At 39.6% G+C, this 20,870-nt stretch overlaps 1 protein-coding gene across 3 annotated transcripts in view; it reads left to right on the top strand.

The window, feature by feature from the left end:
* The first annotated feature begins 6,216 nt into the window (after positions 1–6,216).
* The window catches only part of LOC122062908 (molybdenum cofactor sulfurase), a 45,021-nt gene continuing 30,367 nt past the window's right edge, over positions 6,217–20,870 (top strand). For 2 of the 3 annotated variants that reach the window (XM_042626587.1, XM_042626588.1), the window contains exons 1-5: positions 6,220–6,547; positions 6,665–6,763; positions 7,582–7,640; positions 7,729–7,889; positions 12,160–12,329. In XM_042626587.1, the coding sequence (XP_042482521.1) occupies positions 6,436–6,547; positions 6,665–6,763; positions 7,582–7,640; positions 7,729–7,889; positions 12,160–12,329 (601 nt within the window). In that variant the 5' untranslated portion in view covers positions 6,220–6,435. Of the gene's footprint in view, positions 6,548–6,664; positions 6,764–7,581; positions 7,641–7,728; positions 7,890–12,159; positions 12,330–20,870 lie in introns of all 3 variants that reach the window. The other variant, XM_042626589.1, reaches the window with a different exon arrangement.

Genomic DNA, 20,870 nt, shown 5'->3' on the forward strand with positions numbered 1-20,870 from the left:
TCGAATCCACCAAGACTTTGAAAAGTGAATGCACTGGTTGTCTTACATTATGATTTGTTAACTTGCAAGTTTTAATGGCTGATTAGTTGATTGATTAGATTTGGTTTTGCTTTCTTTGTTGACTTGCATGTTTTATAATTTGTTAACTTGCAGCTTGGTTTGTTCTGTCTCTGCTACTACTCATTCTTTGAGTCCTAGCTATATGGGCATGGTTTGGTGTTCCTTTTCTTTCTGCCAGTTTCAGATGTGCATAACCCCAATTTGGGAACTTAATGGTGCATATTGCATTTTGGTTTTCCATAGTATTTCCCTTATTATAATGTGATGGTTGGGTTCATACTTTAGAGGGAAGTTATGGGAGAAAGAAAACAAATCTGCCCAGAATTCCTCCTCCTCAGGCTATCACAGGGTCTTCTTGAGTCACAGACCAGCAGCAACAATTTTGGTTGACCAACTTAATGGTGCTGCTGTACAACTAATGTTGTTGTCTTCCTGCTCATACTACTGCTGCATGTTGTTGTCCAAACTTGAAGCAAGCAAACTGAGGAGCGTAGTAGTTGTTGTCTAAGTTGAATTCTTGCTGCAAGTGCTCTTCTTATTGCTGTACATGCTCAGGATGGTAAGGAATTCATCCCTAAATTAAAGATCGTTCCATTTTTCAAGCATGTAGCCACCCAGGATTGGGAACCTTGGAATGCATGTGAGGGAATTGAACTGAATTCAGTTACAGAGACTGAATATATATATATATATATATGCATGCATGCTGCCCCTGTATTGCTTGGGTGGAATTCACTTTTCTACCAGTCTCTGCAGTCTCTTACAACTAAATTTGAGCTACGATGTGTGGGAGTGGACCAAGAAGAAATCAAGTAATTTGCAAGAACTTTTCTGGAAACTATAGAAAAAGTTACATTTCTTGTGGTGTGTTTCAGGGAAGGGTGGAAGCTTGGAGCATTAAACTGTTTATTATAATTTTATTTTCCTTTTCTCTCTGTGAGAGTCAAAGATAGAGAAGGTTTAGGAAGAAAGTTGTCTAAATTCTCTCTCCATGGAGTGTATACTCGGTTTGTTTGACTTGGTCACTTCACATAGTGGGGATTGGGGTTCTACCTGGGTGGGAATTGTATCATTAGACCAAGATACCTCTATTATATTTTGGAAAACAACATTCGAACTTCGAATTGATAAATTTAAGGTTGTTATTCAAAATTTTGTACTACATTTCAGTAAGATAATAGTGCAATAACAGTTCCAAAATAGAAGAACCAAGTACACCCAAACGGAGAAATAAATCAGCCTAGGGAGGAATGATAACTTGACATAGCTAATCAGGTTAGCCTACTTTTCTGTTTGAGTTTTCTTCCTTAACAGTAGAATATGTCTGCAGAAATTCTTAGCAAAAAGAAAGAAATGATTTTTGAAAACAAGGCTCATGCTTCCCTCATTAAATAATGATTTCTTTTTCAATTACTTGTTATCTCTGATTTTCTTTCTTCACCCCTTTTATAGTACAACAGCAGAGTTTATGCTCTATTTAGTCCTCTTAATTTCATGCTTCATATATCCATACTACCTTTTGTAATATCCCGCTTCTTAAACCCGGTCTGATTTCGTGGTTGAACCGGTTTAACCATGCAGGAACCGAGCTAGAGGATGTTAGAGCGAGTTCCTTATGGCCTATGATGGCACGGGTGACCTTAAACACCGGCTGGCCCGACAAGTCTGAGCCAGTACCAGAAGAGACGGGAGTGCCCAAACCGTGTACGTGCACCTACCATAAGGCTATGTACTGATAAAACAGGTATTATATCTGTATTTTAAAGATATATACGTATGCTACAATGTATGCCTGGGGTGGGGTTTGAGCCGAGGTCCGAGCCCGGTCAAAATCCCAAGTTTTGACTCTCGGATGGGTATGTCAGGTGGGTACACCCACCCACCTGAGTGACCCATCCATCACTATTCACTTAAGTAGGAATAGTATATAAAGCTTTATGACTTCTTTTCTTTCCATTTATTACCCCCGTACGTTTGGTGAGAAAAGTAAAGAGGAGAGAGAAAAAGAAAGGGAAGAAGAAAGGAAGAGGAAGAAAGGGAAGATTTCAGTGGCGCCGAAGCTCGATCTTGCCATTCCGGTGCCGGAAGAGTAATCTTCAACTCGAGATCTACAGTTGGAGGTAAGAAAAGCTGGGTTTTATGAACATTAACCATACCCACGCTTTAAACCCTTGATTCGAGTATGGTTTCTTAAGATCTTGTAAACACCCTTTGAAATGATGAATCTAAGGTTTAATAGATGATTTATGTGTTGATCTTGAAGGATTTGAAGAGATATTGACAAGGTAGAAGGAGCATTGTGAGTTGGAAGTGATTTGGAGGGTTGGAAGTCATTCTTGAGCAAAGAAGGTATGATGGTTCCCCTCACTTGAATCTAACTTAGATCTAAGCTAGAACCATCCTATAGGACTTTAAAGGTGTGAAGAATGGGTTGAGAAAAGCCCTATTTGGGTCCCCAAGGAATGGAGGAAGTTGAGAAGAAACTGGGGTTTTTCCGCCAAAACCGGCGGGTACAACCGGCGGGTCCCTACCCGCCTGAGAGCACCCACCTGAGAGGTCAGGGGGTCCCTGGCCAAACCGGCGGGTAGGACCGATGGGTCCTACCGGTGGGTCCATACCCGCCGGTCCAAAACCGGCGGGTAGGACCGGTGGGTAGACAACCCACCTGAGTGACCCACCTGAGTGGCCAGAATATGATTCTTAGGTCCGATCGAGCCCAAATCGGACGTGGGACCTTCTTTCGACGTTCTAAACACGATTTTGACGTCGGATTTCATTAATTTTGATTCTAAAATGGTGAAGTACTAACCCCTCTCAATTTTGTTAGGTTCACCAAAGCCTTCCCGATTCGCTCCGGATCTCACCCGTACCGAGCGGGAATCCTTGTACGCTACAGGTAAGTGGAGAGAGGACGTTTGGCCTTGTTTCAAGGCATTTGTTTGGCATTCATATAACTATATCTAATCTAGTCATGTCATCATGAATATGCTATATAGATTAGTCATTCCTCACATTGATGTGCATTTATGCTATGTTTACTTTTCAAATGCAAATTGAATGAGATGCTATATGTGGAATGTGGACATCATGTTGCATAATGCATTGATAGACTAGATGCCGTGGTCGGCTTGGAAACGAATGCATTGGTGGCCCGTGGTATGGGACACGGTGGCACTATGCAGTCGTACTACATATAGGAGCATGCGGTATTAGGATTTTCACCATCCCGTGCTACGACCCTTCCCAACAGGGGTTAAGGTGTTGGGTTGCCATTTGGGGGGAAGCAGGGGTCGCGGTTGTCGGACACTGTGGCGATTAGGCATTACGCCCGGCGAGTCATGTAGGACAGTCGGCAACCCCGGTGGTATTTCAAGAGGGCCAATCGTACTGCTTTTAAATTGCTGGAGTCAGCACTGTCATTTAATTTATTTACATTTCTGTTGAGAGCCGGTGGACGGCATTGTCTTTATTTTTCCCGAGTACTCACGGTGGGCCTTCTCCAACAGCCCTATGGGCGTATCGCGGGAGGGAGTTCGCGGCTCGTACCCGGAGTATACGTGCACTGTGGTTGTAGTAGCACTAAAACCAAAGACTTAGTAATGTTGATTAGGTGTATGTGATTTAAAATGACTTGCATGGCATGTAGTGCATATGATGTGTTGTGTGTGTGGACTGTTGTGTGTGGTCCACCTCTCTACTTACTGAGCTAGTGAGCTCATTCCACGTGTACACCCTTTTTCTTTAGATGATTTTGCAGGTCATTCATCTGAGGAGCATGGGGTGGGTCCCGCAGTCGAGTTTCCTGAAGAGGACTGGTGGACCCCTGATGAATTTGAGCACGGCGTAGACTGCACGTGTGAGAGCTGTGCTGCAGGACAGCAGTTCTGAGGCCGAGCTGAGCTCCAGCCTTGAGACCGAGCCGAGCTGTGTACTCTGATGATTTTGATAAATTCTTGTATATACTTGATATTTGAACTTCATTCTTTTTGTGTATATATCATGCCTTCGGGCCCAAATGTATATAATTATGGTATTATCATTTGGGTATTAAGTATATGGGAATTATTTACAGGTAAAACTTAGTCTTCCGCTGATCTGATGAATTGATGTTAGTGTATGTATGCTGTGGTGGAATACAGTATCTGATGATCCTGGCAAGTTTGGGTTAACCGGTGTTAACTCGGTCACCGCTCCGGTTCAGGGTGAACGGGGTGTGACACCCTGTCCCCGCTCTGTTTCTCCCACACCCCACAACACGAGGATGTCATCAATGGAGTCACTGATGAAGCTCACTTTTGCCTAAGGCTGGAAAAACCAATAGTCACAGAACCATGTAGGTTCATGTAGGTTCTCCCCAACTCTCATCACTTTGCAGAAAAATCTTCTACCTTGTAGAAAGTTGTTGGGATGAAGAAAGTGGCATTTGGGTTCTACATTAATGTTCTTCGAAACTATTGCAAATATAACCAAACTACCCAAATCATAGAGATTAAGCCTTAAATCCAATAAGAATCTCATGAAATTAGATTTCAGGAAGAAAAAAAATCCAATCATAATTTTCTAGTACTACATATTCCATCAGTTCTATACACCCAAGCATTGATCAAAGAGCTTATTAGAGTTCTCACTTAGAAATCACAGCCCTTTGCACGAACAGAGTAATAGAAAATAGAAATCTCACTGTGATGAAACCTGTAACAAGAAGATACAGATTATTAAGGTAGATCCAATAATGGTGGAGGGGAGAGGGGAGGGCAGGGCAGGGCAAGGCGGGGATGGAGAGATACGGATGCAACTAGTTTTAGGATGAGGTTAAATCAACAGTTGATGATTGAAGAACGTATTACAAACTATTTATGCGTACGTACCGCCACCATTTTTCCTTAAAAATCTGTATATTCTATGATTTCAAATACGGATAACTAAATCCATGATCCGACCCAACTGATATGTGATATTAATCTAATCCGGATCGGTATCGATTGAGGGTCTGTTTGATAACATTTCTCTCATTTCTGTTTCAAGAAACGGAAAAAAAAGAAAATTGCCGTTTCTGGAAACAGAAACGGAAAACAAGGGTGTTTGATAACCAATGACTGTTTCTGTTTCAAGGTAGTGTTCACCCCAGGCGTCGATTAGTGTTGATGTAGCACCTTCGCTCCAACAATCCTCGCGGCCGCCTCCAGTGTTGGGTACCCGAGGCTATTGTATAGGGAGGGCTAGGGTTAGAGACTGATGAGACGGTGGCCCCACCGCAACCACCATTACTGGCTGAGAAGACGGAGACGGGGAAGGCTACGGCGGCAAAGGCGACGATTGTTGATGGTTTTGGTTGTCGGACGACGACTGCGATTTTGGGTGGTATTCATTTTCCTCTTTGTATTCCATAGCCGGTGGAGAATCAAAGAGAAGAGATATCAACTGATTTGCAATTGGATTCAGAACTAAAAGAAGAAGAAGAGAAGAAGATAGCAATAGGCCAATCAAAACCTTCACCCACTCCCTGCTCTGTCGAGGTCTTACGAAGCCGATGCCGTCGTTGGTCGAGCGTTGCTGGTCTGTCGTCGCTGGGGAAGAGATTAGTGGGTCAATCGTCAAATGGGGAAGAGAGTTGAGTTGCTGCTCTATGACGAAAAATGAAAAGTAGAGAGTAAACCCTAGGGTTCACGAGGATGAAGAAGGCTTGTGAACCATATTGATCACGAGGGTGAGAAAGCCCGGTTCTACCGTAGGGTTCCTTCTTAGCAGGCGAATATAGCAGAGCTCCTTTAGGTACAATTGTGAAGGCTAAACAGGGAAGAGGGGGAGGGGGTCTATTTTATTGGGGAACAACATAATTTTTGGGCGATCTTTGTTTCGAGAAATAAGCGGAACATGTGAAACTTGTTTCGCAATTTATGTTTCTTAAAACATAAATTATTATAAATTTTAATTTATGTTTCAAGAAATAAGTGGAATAGAACACTTTTATCAAACGGATTTAATGTCGTTTTTTTATTTCTAAGAACAGAAAAACACAAAAACAAGTTTCTGAAAACGTTATCAAACGGCCCCAAAATTGATCGCGAGACCAATCCCGAGTTTTAAAACGTTGGTTGGGCTTGGGGCCCGCTTTGTAGAGAACTCTGCTTGAAAGGTTTCATTATGCGTCACTTGCATCGTATGTTGTCTGACTTGCCACGTTCAACAGATCTACTTCGAATGTCACACTTGCGTGAGAAGTGGGCAACAGCAGCTATTGTCTTTCTCAGACATGCATATATACTAACATTTTTCTCTGTAACTTTCAATTTATAGGGTTTCTGCTGCACGTAGAGATTTTCTCCTTAATTTGGAATTTTTCTCTCATTTTATTGTGAGAATCTTCGAAGAAGGATGGACAGAGATAAAGAAGAATTTCTGAAGGAGTTTGGCGAAGATTATGGATATCCGAATTCTCCGAAGAACATTGATGAAATCAGAACTTCAGAGTTCAAGAGATTAGATGGTTTGGTTATTTTTATTTTACGAAGATTCATTTCATTTGTTTGTTTGTTTAATTTTTCCGAAACTTGAAACTTGTAAATTGGTTACCTCTAACTATTAACCTGACTGGAAATCATAGGCGTTGCGTACTTGGATCATGCTGGAGCAACTTTATATTCTGAGTTACAGATGGAAACTATTTTCAAAGACCTCACCTCTAAAGTTTATGGGAATCCTCGTATCCACTTACTTGAATATGTTTATTTTTAATCTTTTATTCCTTTTGCTTTTTCTGTTTTTTTCGTGGTCGGAAGTATGTTTTAATTAGTTCATTTGTGTTTGTTTGTTTATGCCATTATGGTTGACATACTCTGAATTTATCTCATTGTTTGATTAAATTTTCTGTGGATATTGTTTTGAAAGTAGATTGATTCTTTTGTTACTCATCTGAGAAGGGTAACAATTTGGTTTTCAAGTGAAAAGAAATAAGGCCAAGTATTATTGTGAGAACGGTATGTTATTTTTCCAGACTTTACAAGACATCAAGTCTGCCACATGAACAGATGATTTATCCATTCTGATCATTGGATAGAGAGGACATGGTCTAGATTAGCCTGATCAAATTTCAGACTCTAATTCAATGAAATACAAACCCATTGGCATGCATTCCTTATATGTCCATGCATGTGTATAAGTACTTTAGCCATTACTGTTCACTCTCCCACAAGAATAGACAGTTTAGATCGGAAAAACCATGAAAATTGATGGCTCAGTTATATCTTATGACTTTCAGAAATGTCACATACAGCTGTGACACTAATAATTACCAATCTTATTGAACTTTGAGGTTTTCAGTTGTATTTTCTTGAATTTCAGAAACTAGATTTTTTTCCCCGTCAGGTATTCAGAAACAGGATATTATGGATGCTTTACATAGTATTTACTTGAAGTGCTTTGCTGGTGTCAGTTGGGAAGTCAACATTTTTTTTTTCTCTAGTATTTAATTGGTTTAATGATCTTCTCAATTTTTCCTTCTTTAATTCATGACAAACCTAGATAGCCAAAGTGATTCTAGCTTGGCCACTAGTGAAGTTGTAAGGGCAGCTCGCCAACAGGTAATTAGGGTGATGAACAGGTGATTTGATGTTATTATCTCTGCTATTCTTTTGCATGGCTTTGCTGAGGGAGTTATGTTGTCTCCAGGTCCTTGACTACTGCAATGCATCCCCTGAAGACTACAAATGCATTTTCACCTCTGGAGCCACATCAGCACTAAAGCTGGTTGGGGAGTCTTTCCCTTGGAGTAGAGAAAGCAGTTTCATGTACACAGTCGAGAACCACAACAGTGTCCTTGGAATCCGAGAGTATCCTACTGACATTTTTCACTTTTTTTCTATCAAGGCAATGCACCAAATGCATTTACCATGCAGGCATGATATTACCTCATATCTGCATGTCTAATTGCTAGCGCAATTTGTGGACCACAATACCACATCTAAGAGCTAGTGTAGACTGAAAATTTTGAGATTCGGTTGTTCTTGTTGCATGCTTGGATGGATTGAATTTGACATTAAACAATAAACATTATGAACATTGGAATTTACGGGAGAGATGATAAGGAAGTTCCTAAGAGTGGAGGCTGCCCTTTCTGAGGAATTCTACAAAATATCCCTATCAAAGGGGGTTTCTGTGAGCCTGTGCTCAGGATGAAGGTGTGAATGACCATTTCACCAAATGAGATCTTTGAACTGCGAATTATTACGCTCATTAGATTTTCTGTTCATATTAATGAGATGGGTCATCGCTGGGAAGGCTGATATGTGGAAGACTAGAAGTACAGAGTTTCTGCGTGGCCTGAGTATTCTTAAGAACTATCCTTATTCTGAATTGCGGCCTTGTGATAAATAAAAATGGTTCTGTGATTTTTGGAAAATGCTGATGAAATCACTTAACTGAGTTATTCTAACTTCTGAAAATGATGGGGTGCATAGGGGAGTGTCCACTGCCTCACTCAGCTCTGTCAACTTGAGAGGGGGGGTGGACGAGAAAGAGGGAATGATAGACAACTGTTCAACTAATGTTAATTTTACAGTGAGTGTGATGCGATTTTATGTGTAAACTGTTAACATCTATGATGACTACATTTTGTACTTTTTCAATTTATTCCTCTAGTAGCAATAAATACCTAGCTGTAGAGAATCTAGACCTTTTATCACCCAGAACTGATTGATCAAGAGCATCTTCTATTCCCTAAAAAAATTAGGTACCATCAACTATTACTAATTCTTGTTCAAATTGGTTTCCTTTTTCACTTGAACATCCATAGTGAGACCACTTTTGCAATTTTTTACCTTGATGTTTTCATTCCCCTAATGGAATTGCATAGTGACCTAAAGAGTCGTAGCTGATGTAGAACCATTGTAAGCATGCAAGGTTGTTGAGCACTTAATAGTAGGTGACTTGAAGGATTGACAACTCAAATTTGACCTAATGTGGAATAGACCAGTGGAGAACTAAAAGAAATTCTCATAGCTCTGGGTTTGTTTTTCATTATGTCAAGTCCTACTTGGTTTAGAACTCTAAACACAGATAGATATTTTTAAGTCAGGTTAGGAGTTGTTTTAAGTCATTTATTGGTCAATTACTTGCCAGTTTGATTTCTACTTGGTTTCTTTTATTTCTAGTCATGTTAGGAGTCATATTTGGAGAGTTTATATATATATATATATATATAACCAACCATTGAGGCACACAAATTTGATCATGAATAAAGCTTGGCTTTTCCTCCAATGTTCTGTGAGATTCAGAATGACGCTGTAAGATGCAGTGCAACCCTTGATGGGATGTCAGTCTAATTTCAGGTGAGATGCTTGGTTCATATCCATCTATCTTTCTTCCGCTCTTCGTCTTATCCACCATCAAATCAGGTTAGTAATTTTAACTTCTGTTCTGTTCTGTTCTTATGTATACCCTACTTGCTGAAATTTCAATTTCTTCAATGTTTCCATTTGTGATTCCAAATCTGATTTCATTTTTGGTAATTGGATTGTATTCTATACACCCCCATGGTTTCAAAATTTGAAATTTTGTGCTGATTTCTGAATAGTCCTACTTCTAGTTGGATTTCTAGTTCTATTCTATTTTAAAGATAAGAATTGATTTTCTGCTTCAGATTAGTATTTATATTATTGTTCAAAAGAACAAACTCAGCCTTATCCCAACTTAATGGGGTCGGCTATATGGATCCATCAATTAAAAAAAAAAAAAAAAAAAAAAAGAAATGAAAATAGTCCAAACAGAATAGGAGGAATGTTGGTGTACGATGTCTTGTATTCTGTCACGGTTTAATCCAGGGAGCACTGGTGTAGCGCCTCGACAGGCAGGATGGTAGTCCCGCTAGCCGGTTAGCAGGCCGTGGGGGTTGCAAGGGGGCAGGAGGCCTCCTACATAGCAGGGGATGTAGGGAGGCGCAGCCCCCCGCTCGAATTTTTTATTTGAGGGCAGTTGTGTACTTTCCGGATTAGGGTTTTTCGCTATATATTTATAGCGAGGGTTTCTTTCTCTGTAATGCAAGCAATACTGAGAGGTGTGAGGGACGAGCACTGTAACCCTATTCTCCATTGATAGTGAAGCATGATCTCATCTCACCGGGGACATAGTCAATCTTGCCGAACCTTGTAAATCTGTGTGCATTGCTTGTTCTTGTTTTTTCCATTACTTTTGCATTGTTTTAGGGTTGCATTTCTACAAGGCAGGGAGGGATAAAAAAAAATGACGAGCTGAAGAAAGAAGAATAGAGTAGAGAGAAAGAGGAAAAACGGCTCAGACCAACAAGTCAGGAAAAACTCAGCTACATGGGTCCTTGCCCTTCAATAGGCTTTATCCAAGGTCATAGATGGGATCAAACTGAGAGTATGCATGTCATTTCTCACCACTTTGCCTATGGTCATTTTAGACTTTCCCTAGCTCTTTTAGCTCCATCAATCTGAATCAAATCGCTCCTTACTAGGACATCTTCAGGCCTCCTTTGAACATGTCCATACCACCTTAAATGATTTTCACGAAACTTGTCATTGATTGGGGAAACTCCTAAATATGTTGGGGTTTTGTACTCTAATTGCCAGCTTGAACCCCATAAGATCTGCCATTGATAACAAGGTTCAAGGTTTTGATTTCGAGCCTAGTTTCAACCAGGCTTGAAATCGAAATGTTTCACAAAACTGCGAAACTTTGATCAAAACCTGGAAGGTTTCAATTTCTGGTTTAGAGGCATAAATGGCCAAATTAGGTCCCAAAACTTTTAGGAAACCCTATTTTAGGTCCTTTAAACATAGTGAAACCGTTTTATTGTAGAAAACAGATGATAAAATGGTGTTTGACTTTGGACTCAGAAAAAAAAAAAGGGGACTTGGGACTCTAGGTTGGTTAGTGCATGTTGTATGCTGTACAATTCTGTATAAACAAAATTTATTAATAGAACACATATAATTCAATTAAAACAACTAAAATATGCTTTAGAAATATATACATATAAAATAAGAAACCATTTCATAATTGTCAAATGCTACACATGGTTCATTACAAAGATACGGGAGTGATTTGGCAAAAGATCACAAAAACTGAGGTTTTCTGGTAAGTTTCCGAAACTAACGAACTGATACCAAAACTTGGAACATGGTCGAATTTTCTTCAAAACTGTAAAATTTTGATTGAAATCATGCATTTTGTAAAAAGGGTTTGATCAGTAAGATACTGAAATCCGAAACATGGTAGAAATTTTGCAGTTTTGGCAACTGCAAAATTTCAACTGAAACATCGTAAGATCCAGGTATGGCACCTGGTTTTGTTTTGACCTTTGTCGAAAGTCTTGAAACCGAAATATGTTGTGAAATTTCGGTTATTTCGATTGAAATTTTGATCATTATTTGATAGTCACTTCTGAAATTCTGTTTTAAAGAATCCTATCCCTAGTAGGATACCCTTGTAACTTCAGATCTGACCATGGGATCAGGCTCATCTTTTAATGAGTTATTCTTGGCCATACTTTTGAACCTCGACCAATATTTTAAGTCCATCTGAGTTTCTGATTCTTAGCTATCAACTTTCTCTTTCATTCTGGTTCTTAAACCTTTAACTACAATTCTGGTTTCAACTTCGTTTCTAAACCTAATCTCTTAGGTCTCTCGAAACCCATCAGCAAGTCTGCAAAAATTCCATGGATTTGATCCTTTTAATCTTGAAATGTCAACATGGATGTCAAGTGCAAACTGCTTCAGGGCTTGGGTGGTATGGTAAAGGGATGGATGTGGAAAATGTGTTGGTGGGATAAACATTTCAGTAATATGACTGTATGCTTAATGCTTTTGAAGAGCAGCTTCAATTCAAGAAAGAGATTATTCCTTACAGGCTGTTATAGTGACGTAGCATGACAAAGGGACAAATATATTTGTGACATTTTTGTCTTGTTTAACTTTTCCTGTGTATGATAAAACTGAATAAATTTGTTTTTGATGGAAGGATAGGCAATGTTTCCAATACATACTGGTTCCGTAGATCACTGCACTTTGAGTTTCTCTTTTTCTTTTCTGTTAATATTAATGGTTTGAGCCCGTTTTCATACTTAAAATTTTCTAGATATGCGCTCGATCAGGGAGCTGTAGCTTTTGCAGTAGACATTGAAGAAGATCAGCATAAGAATGGAGTATCGAGGAAAGATGGATCCACTATTAAGGTGGCACAGTACCCTGCACAAAGAAGAAATGGCGGCAGACTACAGGATGAATCACCTGGAGGAAGCTCCTCTGGTATGCACTTGAGCTTTTTTTGTGCAGTTGATAAGAATAAGCTTTTTCCAAATTATTTGAATTCTTAGAGGCTTCGTATGGTTGCAAATGAAGGTAAGGGAAGTGAAATTAGTTTCAAAACAAAAATGTAAACTTCTGCAATCATGATTTTGTAATTAACTTAAGTTCTTACCAGATCTGTGAACTAAAAATTTCAAATGGAATCTTATTTTTCATTTTTTAAATCTGAGGAGTTTGGTTGCAAAATAAAGTAGAATTTAGTAGCCAGATTTGGAACATTTTGAAGTTAGTTACTGAAATATTTTTTTTTCCTTGGTGAAGTTACCCAATTATTGGTTGTAATAGTTTCAAACGTTTCCATTTAGTTTTGTTTTAATTTTTCATGTCCCTAACAACCATCCTTAATATGGTACTGATATTAACACTGATATGTGTATTACAATACCGGAATCTTTACACCAAAGTTAACCAAGAGACAAGAAGAAGAAGAATGTTGAAGAAGAACAAAAGAAAGAGGAGGTAAGAGCCGCAAGACTGCCAATACAGCAGTACCAATATATTAAGAAAGATCCGTGGGAGTATTTACAGGTTTTAGAGGCAAGCATACCGGCCTCGGATAAAAGGTCTAGCACATTTTTCCTGTGTGATAGACTAATTCCTTTCATACTCTGTAGAACTTCAATATCAAGAAAATGCCTAAGTAAGCCCAAGTGTTTCATTTGAAAATGCTGATGAAGATAAGACTTCACCTATGCAATTCTGGATGCATCGTCTCCAGATATGATGATGCCATCCACATAGACAACTAATCAACCACCTGAGAGTTCTGGCACCGTATAAACACATAATGGCTGGAGTAGCACCGAGAAAACCCACAACGAGTAACTATAGAAGTAAATTCGTTGAACCATGTTTGTGATGACTGTTTCAAACCATAAATGGCCTTGTGAAGGTTGCATACTTTGGCAAAACTCTCTCCTTAAGCAACATACCTTGAAGGTTGCTCCATTTAAATTTCCTCCTGAAGATCACCATAAAGGAAGGCATTTTTTGATGTCCATGACTCCATCTGGTACAAAGGCTAGTCTAAGTTTATAGTCAAAGAGATTAGTTAATGAAAAAAATTTAAGCGAGCCACAAGAGAGAATGTTTCAAGATAATCCATACCATATGTTGACTATACCATTTAGCCACCAACCATGCCTTAAGGCGTTCAATAGAACCATATGCATTGTACTTGGTGGCGTACACGCAACGACATCGAACTATATCTTTATCAAGAGGAAAATCGACAAGAGTCCAAGTTTGCCAGGATAATAAAGATCCATTTCCGTTTTCGATAACCACTTTCCACCAACGATGAGATAGAGCCTTATGATGGGTTCTAGGAATAGAGTTAATAGATAACAAAAAACAAGGTTATGAAAAGTAGATGGAAGATGAGAAATAGACACATAACTTTCAATAGTATAGGAAGTCAGGGATTTTTGACTACAAAAGCGAATACTTTTCGAAGAGCGACTGGTAAGTTCAGAGAATCTTCAGTACTAGGGCCAGATTGGATGGTGGGATGAGCAGGAACTGGGGGAGAGACAAGAAAGAAGAAAGCCTACGAGTTGCCACTGCAAGCCCTTTTCTACGCTTCCATCAGTTTCTAGCAACCCCAAAGATAAGAAAGAAGAAAGCCTTCTTATAAATTTTCTTTGTATGTTGACAATCTTAACCTCCTTTTCATATTTATTCCTTGTGCCAAGGTTCAAAATTTTGGTTTTGACCTTGGTCAAAACTGAAATATTTCACGAATCAACCAACGGTTAGCGGAAACCTTGCATATTTCGGCTAATGGTTTTGATAGGTCATTTCAATGGTCAAATTAATGACCATATTTTGGCACGAAACTTTAGGGAAATCCTAATAAAGCATCTCTAAACATAATAAAACTTTTAGATTGTTAAAAAACACACCCAAAATGGTAGTTTGTTTTTGTACCATAGGTTGGTAGTGTATGCCATATTCAGCTATATACTTCCTCAAACATGGCCTAATCTTCACATAATATAGTTTTAAAACACACAAAATTCTATGAAATCAAGTAAAAATATGTATTAGGAATGAAGAAAAAACCATTTAATATTACATAATGTCAGTGTTACAACTTACGAGTAGAAGTAAATGTGTACAAACTTTACAAGTAGTCACGCACAAGTGTACAACCAAGTTTAATGCACCCGTTTGAAACTGCCCTTCCAATTCTATTTGAGTACCACATAGAGTTCTGGTAGGCTTAAAATCTTTGGGGAAAGGGGTATATCTCTAAGTTGAATCTTACATAAATCTTGCTCAAATTCAGCAAATTGTCACTGCAGATGCATTGCAGCCCAACACACTTTGTTCCACCAAGAACTGTAGGTGATTTGGCTAAAAATACCATATCTTTTTTTGTTTCTCTCTAATAGGTGAAATCACCTCAAACTCGCTAAATGGGTCGGAATTTTTATCGAAACAGTGCATGTGTTTGAAACCCTACATTCCTACAGAGTTGCACCCAGTTTTGTTTCAACCTTCGTTGAAACCAAAATATTTCGTGAAATCTCGGTGGTTTTAATTGAGATTTCAAACTATGCTTTGTGCTTCTCTATTCCTAAGGTGTATTATTACGTAGGTGGGCCTTTTCTCATAGGCACTGATTTGGAATCTTCAATGATGGTTATTATTTGCTATGCTTGTTTTAGGGAAATTTGATCTGTTTGAGGCTTGATTATTTAGATTAATTTGAATAGATCATGTCCCATGTGTTCATCTTTGGAAAAAAAAAGAAAAAGAGGAAAGTTATTTTCATATGGTTGTGCGGATCCTGCACAGCCCGTCAAGGAAACCTACCTCTGTACACCCATGGAAGCTTCCATGTGTTGACCATTTAATGTTCTACATGGAAGGATGATTTGGTAAATCCAACTGTTGGATCAGAAGGGAATGATCTGGATTTGTTACATGTCAATTTTCACAGCAAAACTCAGCAATTTAGCACCTATGTGTTGGCATCATTCTCGTTTGTTGTTAACCATCCATTTGTTGTTTGGAATTTAATGGATTTTTACAGCTTTATATTTTCACATTGCTAACTCTCATTGAATTCAAAATTGACAAGTAATTAGGGTATTATGGACAATACTAGTACACAAAATTTGGCACTAACTGTTCTGCCACATGATGGATATTGGGTCTGACGACTGTCCTATGGTTGAACATAATTGCCACTTATTTTTGGTGTCTTATGGTTCAAAATATTATTTTACATGTATCCTGAGCATATCCATATGTTTCTTGCATCTCATAGCATTCTCTGATATGTTTCCAAGACGTGTCTTAATATCCTAATATGATGACCGTTACCAATACTTGGCACCTTGGTCATCAACATGATTGTTGTTGTTGTTATTTTTATTTTCAATATTTAGAATCAGATTTTTTAAAATTGCATAAAAGAATCTTACAATTATGAATTTTTTACACATCAATAGAAATATTATTATAATAGTTATCAAGGCGTCGCCTAGGTGGGGGTGCCTTGGATTCCTTGGTTGCCTTGCTTCCAAGCCCCCTCCAACACCTTGGATTGCCTAGACACCATGACAACTATGCTATAATTTGAATAAGTATATTTTAGTAATTTCATCAAGGATAACAAGAGCCAAAACATTTTAATTTGCTCTTAATAATATTAGAATAGTAGTGGTATTACTAGTTGTTGTCATTGTAGTGGTATTAGTAGTAGAAGTTGTTGTTCTTGTAGTGGTTATATTGTTGTTGTTGTTGCCATTTGATGGTGATGAGAAAAATATCTCTCCACACGGTTTGGTTTTCTGCCATGTAGAGGCTGAGCAGTGTTAACTGTTGAATAGGTGGAGTGCTCTCAAATGGCTCATTTGAACCATGTGGGCAGCCATGATCCAAATTCTTCCTCTAATGTTTTTAGTGGTCCAGATATCCCACTCAACAAAGTACTTATTCAAGAAATTGTCATTCCATGATTCTACATAGCAAAGTCCAATTGGGACGTTATTGGACAAATTAGTGGCGGATGACATGGAGAACATGTCCACAAAGTTTGAATGCTGTTACAATCTTAGAAGCTGTAGCTAAACCAGAAACAAGAATGAAAAGAGAGAGAAAAGAGAAGAAGAGGGGAAGAAGATAAAGTAACCAACGGTAGTCTCAAGAATGGAGAGCAACCTAAGATTAATTTCAATATGAATGTAATCTTAGGTTCTTATAAGGATATATAGCATTAGGTCAAAAGGAAAGACATTACAGCCCCTCACTTACTAGGGGAAAAACCCAAATAGGACTCAAACAAAGACGACAAGGACCAAAAAGTCTCTGTCGTAGGCGCTAGTTTAGCGCTATTCCCTGTTTGGGAATAGCACTAAATCAACACTCCCCCTCAAGCTGGAGTATATAAATCTCCCATGCTCAGCTTGGTACAACTATTGCGGAAGCTAAGAGCAAATAAGGACTTAGTGAACATATTAGCCAACTGATCAAACAACTACTGCGGAAGCTAAGAGCAAATAAGGACTTAGTGAACATATCAGCCAACTGATTCTTTGATGAAACAAACGGAGTCTCAATCAACTTCTTTAGAACAGCATCACGAACAAAGTGGCAGTCCACCTCTATATGTTTGGTTCTCTCATGGAAGACCAGATTGCTAGCAATATACACGGTAGCTTAGAAATCCCAATTCCAAGAGTAACGAACGTAACCACATCAGATCATCCGTAGTATGAGCCATAGCTCTGTATTCTGCCTCTGCACTAGATCGGGCAATAGTGGTTTGTTTCTTGCTACGCCACGTGACCAAATTACCTCCAACAAAGGTACAATATCCAGTGGTAGATCTCCAATCACTAGCAGAACCTGCCCAATCAGCATCTGAGTAGCCAACAAGATCCATATGCCGATTAGGACGATACAGTAGCCCTTTGCTAGGGGCCCTCTTCAAGTAGCGGACAACACGAACAGTAGCGTCCCAATGAGCCTTATGAGGAGACTGCATGAACTGACTGAGAACTCCAACAGCATAGGAGATATTAGGATGAGTCACAGTAAGGTAAATTAACTTGCCAATTGGACTTCTGTGCTAGTATATATCCTGAAGAGGTTCACCATCATCAACACCAAACTTTTGGTGAGGATCCATAAGAATATCAACAGGCTTGGATGCGAGCATCCCAGTATCAGATAGGAGGTCCACTACATACTTCCTTTGGGATAGACTGATCCCTTTCTTGCTTCGGATTACCTCAATCCCAAGGAAATAATGAAGTTGGCCTAGATCCTTTGTCTGAAAATGATGCTGGAGGTGACTTTTCACTTCAGAAATTCCTGTTTCATCATTACCAGTCAGGATGATATCATCAACAGACACTACCAACACAACCAACCTGTCACCCCTACGGTGAACAAACATAGAGTGATCAGAGTAACACTGAGAAAATCCACAAGTAACTATGGTAGCACTGAACTTATCAAACCATGCCCGAGGAGATTGTTTGAGACCATAGATCGCTTTGTGTAAGCGACACACCCGACCTTTATTCTCCCTCTGAGCAACATACCCGGGAGGTTGCTCCATATAAACTTCCTCATGTAGATCACCATATAAGAAGGCATTCTAGATGTCTAACTGAAATGAAGGCTAATCAAAGTTGACAGCAAGCGAGATAAGAACGCGAACAGAGTTAAGTCTAGCAACCGGGGAGAAAGTCTCAAAGTAATCAACACCATAAGTCTAAGTGTAACCCTTGGCCACCAGACGAGCCTTCAACCGCTCAACAGAGCCATCATAGTGATATTTAACAGTGTATACCTAGCGACATTTCACCAGGTCTTTACCAGGAGGTAAATCTACTAGACTTTAAGTACCACGACTCAAGAGAGCATCTATTTCTACATCCATGGCACCCTTCCATCCAGGGATATGGAGAGCCTCAAAATAAGTATGGGGAACACAAGCAGTAGAAAGAGATAAAGCAAGGCCATAAACAGAGGGTGGAAGATAGGGTAAACAACCATTGGATTGTATAACCCTCGCCCTGCGCCCGAGAAACCTGTAGAGGAGGTGGAACAGGTGCACTGGTACTAGGGGTATTAGGAAGTGGTATAAGGGATGGAATGGGAGGAGGAGAGGTAAATGACCACTCCTCAGTAGGCTGAGACACCTGTTAAAAAAGGAACGAAGTTCCTTCAAAACATGTCACATCGGCACTAACAAAGTCCCGATGAGTGATAGGATCATAGCACTTGTATCCTTTTTGGGTACTAGAGTAGCCCAAAAAAATACATTTAGTAGCCCGTGGAGACAATTTATCCACGTGCATGTGAAGATTGTGAACAAAGCAAACACACCTAAAAACCCGGGGAGGAAGAGGAAAACTAGGTAGATTAGGGTATAGGATAGAGAAGGGAGACCTATTCGATAGAACAGAAGAAGGCATGCGATTAATCAAATGACATGCGGTTAAAACTCCATCATTCCAAAACTGCTTTGGAACATGCATATGTATCATAATAGCCCGAGCTACCTCTAGGAGGTGTCGGTTCTTGCACTCTGCAACCCCATTTTTCTGTGGGGTATATGCACAACTAGTTTGATGAATCATGCCATGGGTATCACAAAAGTCAAAAATATCATTTTGAGCATATTCTAAAGCATTATCAGAACGAAAAATCTTAATGGAAATGCCAAACGGGGTTTTTATTTCATTATAGAATTTTTTTAACACAGATAGAAAATCAGATTTGTCCTTTAACATGCAAAGCCATGTGAGGCGAGAATGATCATCTACAAATGTAACAAAATAGCGAAAACCAAACCTATTACTAACTCTGTAAGGACCCCATATATCAGAATGGACTAAAGAAAACAACGACGGACTACGAGACACTGATCGAGATGGAAAAGACACCCGATGGTGTTTACCCAACTCATAGGCCTCACACTCTAATCTAGAAACATGTAGAAAACTGGGAAACAAAAGCTGTAGTCTAGGTAAGGCCAAGTGTCCTAGACGGCAGTGCCATTGGAATGGAGAGACATCCCCAACAGCAGTAGCGGCAGCAGAAGTGGGAGGACAACCACTGTTGAGGTAATACAATCCATCATTTTCACACCCTCCACCAATTGTCTTCCTCGAGTGAAGATCCTGAAAAATATAATAAGAGGGAAAGAAGGTTACTGAGCAATTGAGAGATCTAGTTAATTGACTCACATAAAGAAGACTTAATGAAAATTAAGGTACATGTAATACAGACGATAGGTGCAATGAAGAAGTAGGAGAAATAGTGCTATGTCCAAGGACAGGGGTGGATGTACTATTAGCAAGAATGACAGATGTAGAACTAGTACTGGATGACAAGGTCTGAAAAAGTGATGACTTACCAGTCATGTGAGCAGAAGCACCTGAATCAATGATCCAGGGGGTAGATGTAGTGGAAAGAAAGGCTGATGTACCTGCATGAGCAAGGGTAGCAGCGGAAGTGGAGGCACCATGGGATGTACTAGAAGAAGCCTTAAGAGAGTGCAAGCGTCGGAGTAACTGGTTGATATCATCGTGCATACTAGTAGAAGAATCTCCTGAAGCAGGTATAGGGGTAGTAGTTGCCGGGATACAGTATCAGTACCATCATCGGACACTGGATGATTGGCTAACTGAGTTGCCCACTCTGGCTTGCCATGCTTGGCCCAGCACGTCTCTACAGTGTGGTTAGGTTCCCATAGTAAGTACACTGGGGACCGGTGCGATCCGAGGACTGTCCACTAGAACCTCGACCCATAGGACCACGTCCTTCACGATCGCGCCCACGGCCACTATTAGCAAATAGTGCAGAATTATCTCTGGAAGGTTGATCAGATTTGGATGAGGTGGTGATACGCTGTAGACGTGAGAAAGCATCATTTAAAGTAGGAGCCGTATCACCAGCAAGTAGATGACCCTTTACTGCCTTCAGATCACTATTCAGTCCAGCCAAAAATTTGAAAACAAAGAACTTATTCCGCTGAGCCTTCAACTTCTCAATATCAATAGTCAGGGGTTGGAAGACATTAAGCTCTTCCATCATCCCCTTAAAGGCATTGTAATACTCAGAGAGGGATTTGTCAGATTGACGAAACTGGAAAAGCTTCTCATATATGTCATAGATCCATGTCATGTTCTTCTCTTGGGAGTATGTTTCTTTCAGATCATCCCATACTCCCTTGGCTGTAGAATGGAACATAACATTTGCAGCAACATCTTGTTCCATACTGTTCCACAGCCAGATCAGAATCAAGTCTCCTTCATCTAATTATCATACTTAGCATCATCAGGCAAAGGAGCCTCAGAAGTGGTATAGCTCAGTTTGCCTTTAGCTAACAAATACACCTTAACAGACTGAGCCCAAAGAAGATAGTTCGAGCTCCCTTTGATCTTGATAGAGGTGATCTGGACATTAATATTAGCTGATGCAGAAGAAGCAATAGTAGAAGAAACAGTAGTA

This window comes from Macadamia integrifolia, unplaced genomic scaffold (genome assembly GCF_013358625.1).
Source record: "Macadamia integrifolia cultivar HAES 741 unplaced genomic scaffold, SCU_Mint_v3 scaffold1144, whole genome shotgun sequence".
NCBI lineage: Eukaryota > Viridiplantae > Streptophyta > Magnoliopsida > Proteales > Proteaceae > Macadamia > Macadamia integrifolia.